Consider the following 9,787-nt stretch of genomic DNA (forward strand, 5'->3'; position numbering starts at 1 on the left):
GATGGGTGCTGGGTGGGGGCATTAGACACCCAGGTGCCCCCCCACACACACACTCAATACCAATTTAATCGCCACATACCTTGTTTGCACTGAGGGGCTCCTGGCAGTCTGAAGTGGGGGTGAGGTCTATACCCTGCAGCGTCTGCCAGGTTGGGGTGGTCAGGGGGCTCCATGGTGCCTCCCATAGCAGTACTGAGTCTCTAACCCTGCAGCTCTTGGGCTGAGTCTGCTGCTTCGGCACGAAAGCTGCGATGATGACCTCAGAGGCACCACCTGAGGCAGTACGGCAAGCGGCGAGAAGGGCCCTGCCCCCAAGGAGCAGCAGTCAGGGCGCTGTCAGAGGAGAGGAGCCTGGCCACGTGAATGATCTCTGCAAGATTACGGTGACACTGCTGCAGCTTCTGCTTAGGAATAGATACAGCCCCTGCTTTAGCACAGGTGACCCAGCCAAATGGAGCCTCCCAGGACCAACAGGATTGTTTTATTTAACACGAAAATAGTCTATTAATGGGAAATTGTAGCAAAAAAGTTTAAAAATACTTCATTTTTTTGTATTTTGGCATCGCTGAAAACATTGGCCCCATCGCGGGCTTTATCTGGTTAAAATATTCTTTAACCGCTTCATTACTGAGCTGATCGGAGGAACAGTCTGCAGTCACACCCGGCGTTCTTAGAAGCCTCCGGACGTGAAGTGGTTAATAGCCCCTACCTGCCATTTCTGCACAGTTCGCCGGTTTGTTCGCGGCTTGGCTGTTTCCTTAGCAATCAATGAGGGTTAAGATTTCCTTTCAGATATGTTTCCGTGGAAACGATAACATTATTTCCTTTTCTCTGATTACCGGCGCGCACTATGGATTCCCTGCCGGTAAACAACGTATGGATGGAATTCATTACTCAAAACTCTTAAATAATCCCTGCCTGTCCTTTCGCTCATCGAGAGCCACCCACCCGTAGCCTATACTCCATAGTGTGTTTCCTGATCGCTGCACAATGTGTCGGGTGTTTTTACTAATCGCGCCTTAAACTGTAGGCTTCCTTTGGAATTGGATGTTTTCGCCGCTGTGTTTCCAAACAGATGTTTTAGGCTGATGAAATTCTTTTGAGAACCCATTTACTGGCCAGATCTGCTAAGAATCAGTGCATTTAGCTTCGTGAAAACCTTTTTTAGATTAAAATGGGTTTCATTACCGGGCCGCGATCAGAAAAACTCATCTGCAGAGCTAAACAGCCGGAGCTCCGGGGGATAGGTATTACAGGCCACCGCAATTTGCAGGAAGCATTAATCGTGATTCTAAAGCCAGTAATAAACCCTGCGGAGGCCTGACTGGTCGGCGGAATAGATATGAGCTCAGAAAGCAGGTAATGATGTCAGAGGGACCTCGTCTCACCCCACCTGCTTTCCATCGCGCTGAGCATTTTGATGGTTAATTTCTTGGCCGCGTTGGAAACCAGGTGGGCAACCAGTAAAGAATCTGTTATATAATCACCATACCTGGGAGCTCTCGGGATTTGCCCCCCGAGTCTCAGGGTTTTTGCCCCAATCTCAGGGTGAAGGGGCAGATTCTGGGCAGGGTCACACAGTCTGGAGCTGCCCCCCCCAACCTATTCGCCCCGCTGTGATCATATATAAGACTCCCAGTTGGTGCTTTTGCTCCCAGTATGTTATGGTTGATATTCCTGCTTGAAAGCAGGTGACTGAATGAACTGTATCTTTAAATAAATTAGTCAAGGTTTCCATGGCGACCGGTGTTAGCGTGTCAGTGTGTATGTATCTGTGTGTGTGTATGCGTGTGGGGGTGGAATTGCACATTAATGTTCCGGGGTGAGCTGCGTGTTCCGTGTGGATCCAGAATTAACTCACTAGAGGCAGGAGATGAGTTCTGGGGCAAGAAGGTCGGACACCATGTGCGGCCCTCGCGGGGATGCGGAGCCCCTCTGCCACTCTTTGCCCCTCTGCTTACATGTTTGACGGCATTATGTCTTTTACACAATTATTGGGTTTTTACAACTTAATTCACCCGTTCCCTGCTGTTTCTATACACATTACGGGGCTTTTCGGGCTGTAGAACCCTGCGATCCCCTCATACCCAGCAAACATTCTGACCTCCTAGAATAGAGGGGCATCAGGGGAAGAGAGAGGGGCATCAGGGGGGGAGAGAGGGGCATCAGGGGAGGAGAGAGGGGCAGCGCAGAAGGAAGAGGGGCATCAGGGGGAGCAGAGAGGAATCAGGGGAGGAGAGAGGGGCATCGGGGAGGAGAGAGGGGCATTAGGGGGAGGAGAGAGTGGGCATCAGGGGGGGAGAGAGTGGGCATCAGGGGGGAGAGAGTGGGCATCAGGGGGGGAGAGAGTGGGCATCAGGGGGGGGGAGAGGGGCATCGAGGGAGCAGAGAGGAATCAGGGGAGGAGAGAGGGGCATCAGGGGAGGAGAGAGGGGCATCGCAGAAGGAAGAGGGGCATCAGGGGAATAGAGCGGGTCTCTCGCTTTGAACAATCCATCCAAGCAAATATGATCCAAATGAATGTTTCTGGCCCCGCGTTGTTATTTCTGCTTCTCATAGAACCCAAACATCGGCTCTAGAAACGGGGAGATAACTGCTGAGCTAGAGAAAAAAAAATCTTCCTACAACCCATTGAGGTCATGAGCATCTGATGACATCATCATGTAGCAGCATGACGTAGAAGCATCACAAACCCGGTATACACCGGTGGGAAGGGTCTCGCTGGTCAGACGGTCTCACCGTAGTGGCGGGAGAGTCACCCCCCGTGATGATGTAGGGAGCTGGCCGCGTCTACGTTTTTGGGCCGGCGTCTCCCGTTGCTTTTTTTTTAACCCTTTTTCTTTTTTTGTTATTTTGTATCTTTTGTCTCTCAGCCTCTTCTCCGCCAATCTCTCCTTCCCCCAACTCCCGGGATCCTGGGGATGGATCGCAATAATTCCTATTTTGGCATGAAGAGCGTTTGCCCTTTAAGCTATGATGTCATAAGACGCATATAACTGAACTGAGATTAGGAGCACGCGAGGGCCGGGCAGGGATCTGACTCCTTTCTTTGCTTGTGTACTTGAGAACAGGTAGATGACAAGCCTGATGATGTCTTCCTGACCTTTAGCCTAAAGCGCTTCTCGCTTGGCTCGCATTGGCCCAGAATAATCGACCCCCCCTTCCCAGCATAAACCCCCACTTTACAGCCCCCTACCGTGGCCGTGTTTATTGCCGGATACAAATGACTTGGCGCTCCTGCTCCGGGTCTTTCCGCGTCGGGCGTTGGGAGGAATCCGGAAGGAACTCTCTGTGAATAACGTTCTGCCGACAAACTCTGGCTGAGAGCTTCAGAAAACGAATCGTCTTATTTAACCCCCGAGGCAGATCCGGAACGTTAACCCCCAGCAGAGAACATCGCACCCTGGCCGGGCTACGGGCGAGCGGACGCCTTCCTCCAATAAAATGGAACTTTTTACAACGAGACCCCCATCGTGCTGTCTAAAAATAATAAAATCCAATATCTCAATTATCAGCCCTTTTCTTTCCAAAGAAGAAGATCTTGGGGATCGTCTGGAGAACAAGCCGTCGGTGGCCATCGGTGGCCGTCGGTGGCCCTCAGTCTCTGAGCCAGCACGCTGCTATATAATGTATCAAACAAGAATGCTCCTAATAGGCATCCTTAATTGTAAGCTCATGCGAGCTGGGCCCCCCCCCTCACCTGTTGGTTCTATAAGTTATATACTACTTGTTATGTCCTGTCCACCCGTTGTACAGCGCTACGGAGTATGATGGCGATATATAAAACAATAAATCATTCTGATAACGCTGATGACCGTTCTTGTTTCTGTGTAATTTCTCACTTTATGAGTGATGACCCAGGATTTCTAATAATACCCTGCTTATATATTATTTATATTATAATAATAATAATAAATATAATAATAATAAATATAAAATAATAAATTATTATAACATTATATTATATTATATATATATATAACAATAAATAAAATAATTTCATATAAAATAATAATAAATATAAAAAATAAATATATAATAACAATAATATAAAATAAGTTACTATAAAATGATATTATTATTATTATTATATATAATCTATTTGTTAGATCAGTCCGAGGGCCGTTTGGGGAGTCCCCGTGTGGAGTTAGAATCTCTTACAGATCTAAAGCAACCCATTTATGGTCTGGCTTTACCAAATAAAAAACATTATTTTACCTCCCATATACAAATATTTTTTTTGAAATATTTCTGTTTTTCCCCATTATATCTGCAGCAATCACACAGTAATGTCACGTTTTCAGCGCGCATTTCATTTCTAGCTACTTTAGGTATTGGAATGATTTGGATTAAAAAACGAAAAATTCCTCATTTTCAGCAAATCACAAAATAAATCCAGGTTTAGCATTAGAATAATGATTGTGTTATTAATAATCGGGTAACGTCAGGGTAATTATGATGCAATTTATGTCATTTTGTGTCCGATATGCGGGGTATCCATACCCACCCATCCTGAGGAGGGCAATGTTCACTAAACAGCTGCCCTTTTCTTTAGTAGGGGGTATTTACCTCTTAGTACCAGAGGGGGGCGCTGCATTTTGCCATTAAAAGTAGTGGGTGGAAATTTAATAGAAAATTGTGGGCTCTTTTTCCTCCCCGGGTGTTGCTAGATGTACTCTTTCATTTATTTTATTATATGCTCTATGAGAGGGGGCATCTTGATCGGATGTTTGACACGGCCATGCGCAGCGGGGTTTGTTTCTGTAACCCTGCCAGGGAGTCCAGAATCTTCATGATGGGAGTTGGAGTCCAGCCTTAAGACACTCTGGGGTTAGAGCGATTACGGCCGCCGTTGAATTGACTCGATTCCCTGCTCTTTTGATAAGAAGGCTCCCCGGGGATGCTCGAGAGCCGTCGTATGTCCCTTAGCACTAGAGCTTTAAACAGGGAATATGAGAGCGCCCAAACTGGGGGCAATTATCAGCCCACTGGGGCGGAATCACCGGGTGGGTGACCCAGTATTTGGGGGAATCCAGTGTTTTCTACGTTGGAAATGTCACCTTTGCTAAAGAAGCCGTGACATCTGATTCAGTCTGTCTCTAACTGTCTGATAAAATCTGTGCTGGCTGGGTTGTGTTTGCATGGAGTCGCCGTCCAGCCGAGGAAGCCGGAGAATGTACAGTGGGAGATTTTAGGACTGCTAATAGTAGAAAATAAAGTAAAAAATAGGGGTTTAGCGTTTTTGCCCTATACTGAACAGCTACCACTCATGGGGGGTAAATACTTGTCTGTGTTCATCTGGTCCAAGGAGCTGACAATCGAAAATACACGACGGGGATTCACATTGAGAGCCAGCTGAGGTCTCGTACCCCAGATTATAGATGGAGCAGAGGGTGAGCGCCACTGGAATTCCTCGCCCCATTCCACACCAGTAAAGACAAGACGCATTAAAACGCCCCAAAAATCTAGATATTATATATAAATTGATTGCGCAACACAATGGCAGGGAGGTTAACCTCTTGTGTGCCCAGGGTGCCCAGTGGCTGAAAGCACAGAACCGCCACATCAGATTTTCATGTGTTAAGCGGCAGCGTCACGGCACATACAACTTACACGTTACATAATAACCACATGTTTGTTCCACGTTCCGCCACCAATGGCAAATATATAAACCCCGTCCCCGGTCCAGGGTGCGATGGCTACATACACAGTTTGCCTTCCCAAACCCCCCCCCCTCGTGGGGCTAGAAGAGGCTCCGGGCCGCCTAATACAGAGAATCATGGAATTCTTTTACATTTTCCAACCATGTCTTAACTCTTTGTGGTACAGAGCATGTCATTGGATCTCAAAGGGTTAAATCCCTCTCCGTCTCATAATGGATACAAAGTTGCAGCCGAGTTAATCTGAGACGCTTACCGGCCCCCCAGTTCTGGAATTTGTCCGGGATTCTAGTGGTTTTGTGGCACAGGGGCTACGTTAGTGAATGGAACAGATGGGTCATTTCATGGCTTGACGTTGGTAATGTTGGTGGCGTTTGGCACCCAAGACCCTGAGTTGGTGAAAACCCACCGGAATGGGACCTTTAGTGTGTAGATATATGCAGGCATGATATTCTATTCCCTCGGGAAGACACGATTTAAGTTATTATTATCGGTGTGAAACGGGGGTCTCTGCTAATACCGAGGCTCCCTAACCGGTGGTCTCCCTAACTGGTGGCGTCCGTCTTACCTGTGGATGTTCATTTCCCGAGGTGGACGTCTCGCTTTGTCGTAAGTCACTTTGGCGAAGACCCCAGCGATAAATATGAAGGCGATCGCCCCGCAGGTGATGTAGACCGTGGTGTTGGTTTTGTCATTGAGCGGGTCGTAAGCATCGACCTCCACCACGTCGATGACGCTAGTGCTGGTCGTCTCGGTCCATAGAGGTTTCTTACACGAAACCTGGTCGAGCCTTTTGCTTTTCGTGTCGCAGCAGTACCGGAAAGAACACGTCCCGCAGCAGTACGAGTGGACCGTGTGGTTACAATCAAATTCTTTGTCCCATTGTCCGCTGACGTCGAAGTAGCCCATACATTTCTCGTACGTCATGACGACTGGAGGTCTCACCTTTCTGGTGGTGACCACCGGAGGCACGGCTGTGTTATTAAGGTCCTTCCCTTTGGGAGAGTTCACAGGCTTCTTGGACGGGCCTTGATTTTTACCCTTGGCCTTGGCCGCGGCTTCGCAGTGGTTCAGTAGACTTAGCAGGTGGGTCGCAAGGAGGAGGACGAGTTGCCACCTCATGGTATCCAACTTTTGTTTTCCCCACTTAGACGCCAAAATCGTTACCTGGTGATTCTCGCTGGGTCTTCTTTTTCCGTCTGGAGGTTGACTCTGTCCTATAGTCTCACATCCAGTGTCCCCAGCGCTGTAGCATTACCCATTAATCCAACTTGTCTGCCTTCCTCCACCACACCTAGAACACTGTCGGTGTCTGCCGGGCAGACTGGTGAACGCGGTCCTGCAGGTGGTGGAACCCTAGATCTTCGTTATGGTTGTACATTCCAGCGAATGCCCCAACAGAGGTGTGTAGGACAGAGAGGAGATCATTTCAGCGCTGCTTGCTTTAATCGGATGCGCCTCGTCCTCATCGCGCTCTGGGTGAGAAGAAAAACAACAAGCAAAAAATTATGTTTTTTGTTTATTTTTCTGAGAAACGCTGTAACATTGCGATGCACCCTTCGTGTTCCTCTAGAAAAAGCTCCTGACACCGACCGGTCTCACCGTTTTATTGCTAGTCAATTGCATGCATAAAACGCGTTAACCCCTAAATCTCTAAATATTTGTTTGGGGGAAAAGCTAATTTTTTTATTTTGCATTCCCACCCTTTTTTTTATTCCGTCTCCCCTGTTACATGAACGGGTGGGTTAACCCATTCCGTCCCAGCCTCCCTGAGCAATCCATTTATGGTGGATACCCTTGTCTGGCACCGAAGGGGTTACATTTAAATGCCTCGAGCAGGGATTCAACATGACACCGCTCCAGTCCCAGACATAAAGGGTTCCGCCACAGCTAGAATAACGACCCGAGACATTTAAGTCTTAGTTCATTTTTTTTACAGTTTTTTTTTTCCCTGTAAAGCCATTTTTTTAAACCCAAACGAGCCCCTAAAAACCAAAGCTGCCCCCCTGTTTCTGCAGCATGGCGATGCGATCGAAGGCTTACAAGCTGGCATCTTATCCTCTTAGAGTTGAGTTGCATCTGCCTTTTGCCTTAAAAAAAACGACTCTGATTGTATTAGAGAAAAAAAAACCCAAAACGCAAGATTTCTGCATAAAAATGTCTACATTTAAAAATAAACCCCCTTCGGAGGATCGGGAGACGCGGAAAGTACATGCGTTTTCTCCGGTTTGAACTCACCGTTCCTTCCGCTTACTGCAGATGTTGGGGTTTCTCTTGAATGAATGGAAAATCTGTCTGCCTGCACTAGAAAGCCAAGAGGAGGAGATTTTAATCCGATCCAACCCCCAGCCGACACAGCGCAGATTTTTTTTTCTTTTTAAATCCTCCTCCTGCATCACTTTGCAGAAATGTCGCTGGTACCCAAGTTCCAGAGGATGATAACTCCGGAACATTTAGTATCGGGGGGCCCCTGTGATGTATCTACGGGGGGGGTTGCTGCAGATGCAGGCGGTGGGGGGGGGTTCATGTGTTTTATTCCTTTGTCTCTAGTGAAGCTCCAGCTTATAAGAACGTGCATCTGAGGAGTACGAGGGCACGGCTTTCCTGGGGTAACAATGTATCGCTAAAGAACAAATAGCTTTACCTTAATGATAAGGCAACAAAAAGGATACAATTGCATATCCGTTCCAGACATAAAATCTACCTGCAGGTCGGCCCCATCCGGCCCCCGTCTAGTCGCCCGTTTCTCCTGTTGTAAAGACTCAAACCTTAATCAGCCATCGGTCTCATCTTAGATTCAGGAGCCGTATGTCTATCCCATGCATGTTTAATACCCTCACTGTATTACCCTCTACCACCTCTGCTGGGAGGCTGTTCCACTTATCCACACAATCCCCCCCCCCAGTAAAGTAAAACCTCCTTGTATTACATCTAAGCCTCTGACCCTCCAGGGTTTTAGATTTTGACCTCTCGCTCTAACATTTCCCTTCCATTTAAAGGAGGGACGGCTCACTGAGTCTGAATGAGTGGTAATGCGCTCTTCGGTAAGGCTGCATCGTTCACTGACTCGGCTCGTTTGCCCTGCTGCAGCTCACATGGACACCATCGGCCAGAATGTACTCCGAGGCTTACCATCCGAGTCTACTGGGCAAAAAAGTTGACGTAAAAACCTCAGTGGGTGTCCACTTACCTTGCGCATGTTGTGATGTCATGAGATGAAAACATAACAATGTGCGTGAGGCAAATGACCGTGGAAACATCTTCTTCTACATTCCAGAAAGCACAACTTTCACTGTTTATCAATCAATTCGATTTTCCAAACACCCTTTGATACAAATGGCGGAGTATTTGCCCCCTTGGTGGTGGCATTGGGGTGCCATTGGGTATTGGGGTACGCACATACTTTCTTTCCCCTTTGCACTTTACACCCTATAATTTTTTCTCCTAGATGTTTTTTCCCTGAATCTTTTGTTCTACCTCCGCCAATAAAGTCTCTAATTAGATGAGGTACCTGACGCTGTTGCAGGTATCCGGACCGTGAAATGAGCGCCCGCCAGTACTTTCAGACAGCCTCGCCTTGACGTGGTGGGTGAGGTCTATCGGCCAAAACACAGCCGTAAAGCTTCATGATTATTTCACGAGTCTGTTTCGTCATTCATATTGCTGAATAAGCCACATCGGCGAAACGCGTGGGACCAGCGCTTGGTTTTATTTTCTGGACCCAAACAAAGATGGAACTTTTATTTTATGTATCTTTCAGTTTGAGTTGAGCTCGAGTTCCGATGAGCCTCGGATCAGAAGCACCGTTTGTTTCTCTGAGATAGTAAATATGGCTGCAGTTAGGACCTGTGTTTGGCCCCAGCAGTGGACCCTGGGGACTCGCCTAACCTCTCCCAGTTTTGATAGACTGTGCAGGGTTTATTGATCGTGATCCCGCTCCCCTGCCCCCCCATTCAGCGCGGCCGCCAGCTCCTGGTTCACAGCTCTTTATTCCAGCCTCCTTGGGTTTCCCTGGGCTCCTTATGGTCGTGTTTAATGAGCCGTGAAGTATCAATCAGTATGGGCGCAGGTTGGTGTCCTGATGAGCCGCACAGCAAGACTTCTGCCTGTAACATGCGCGATGATTA

At 47.8% G+C, this 9,787-nt stretch overlaps 1 protein-coding gene across 2 annotated transcripts in view; it reads right to left on the reverse strand.

Annotated features, from left to right (window-relative positions):
* Positions 1 to 7,970, reverse strand: part of SHISA6 (shisa family member 6) — a 72,752-nt gene extending 64,782 nt beyond the window's left edge. For both annotated transcript variants that reach the window (XM_053453744.1, XM_053453743.1), the window contains exons 1-2: positions 7,899 to 7,970; positions 6,229 to 7,135 (exon numbers count right to left, since the gene is read on the reverse strand). In XM_053453744.1, the coding sequence (XP_053309719.1) occupies positions 6,229 to 6,782 (554 nt within the window). In that variant the 5' untranslated portion in view covers positions 6,783 to 7,135; positions 7,899 to 7,970. The remainder of the gene's footprint in view (positions 1 to 6,228; positions 7,136 to 7,898) is intronic.
* Between the last annotated feature and the right edge of the window lie 1,817 nt (positions 7,971 to 9,787).

The sequence above is a fragment of the Spea bombifrons genome, chromosome 13 (assembly GCF_027358695.1).
Source record: "Spea bombifrons isolate aSpeBom1 chromosome 13, aSpeBom1.2.pri, whole genome shotgun sequence".
Classification (NCBI taxonomy): domain Eukaryota; kingdom Metazoa; phylum Chordata; class Amphibia; order Anura; family Pelobatidae; genus Spea; species Spea bombifrons.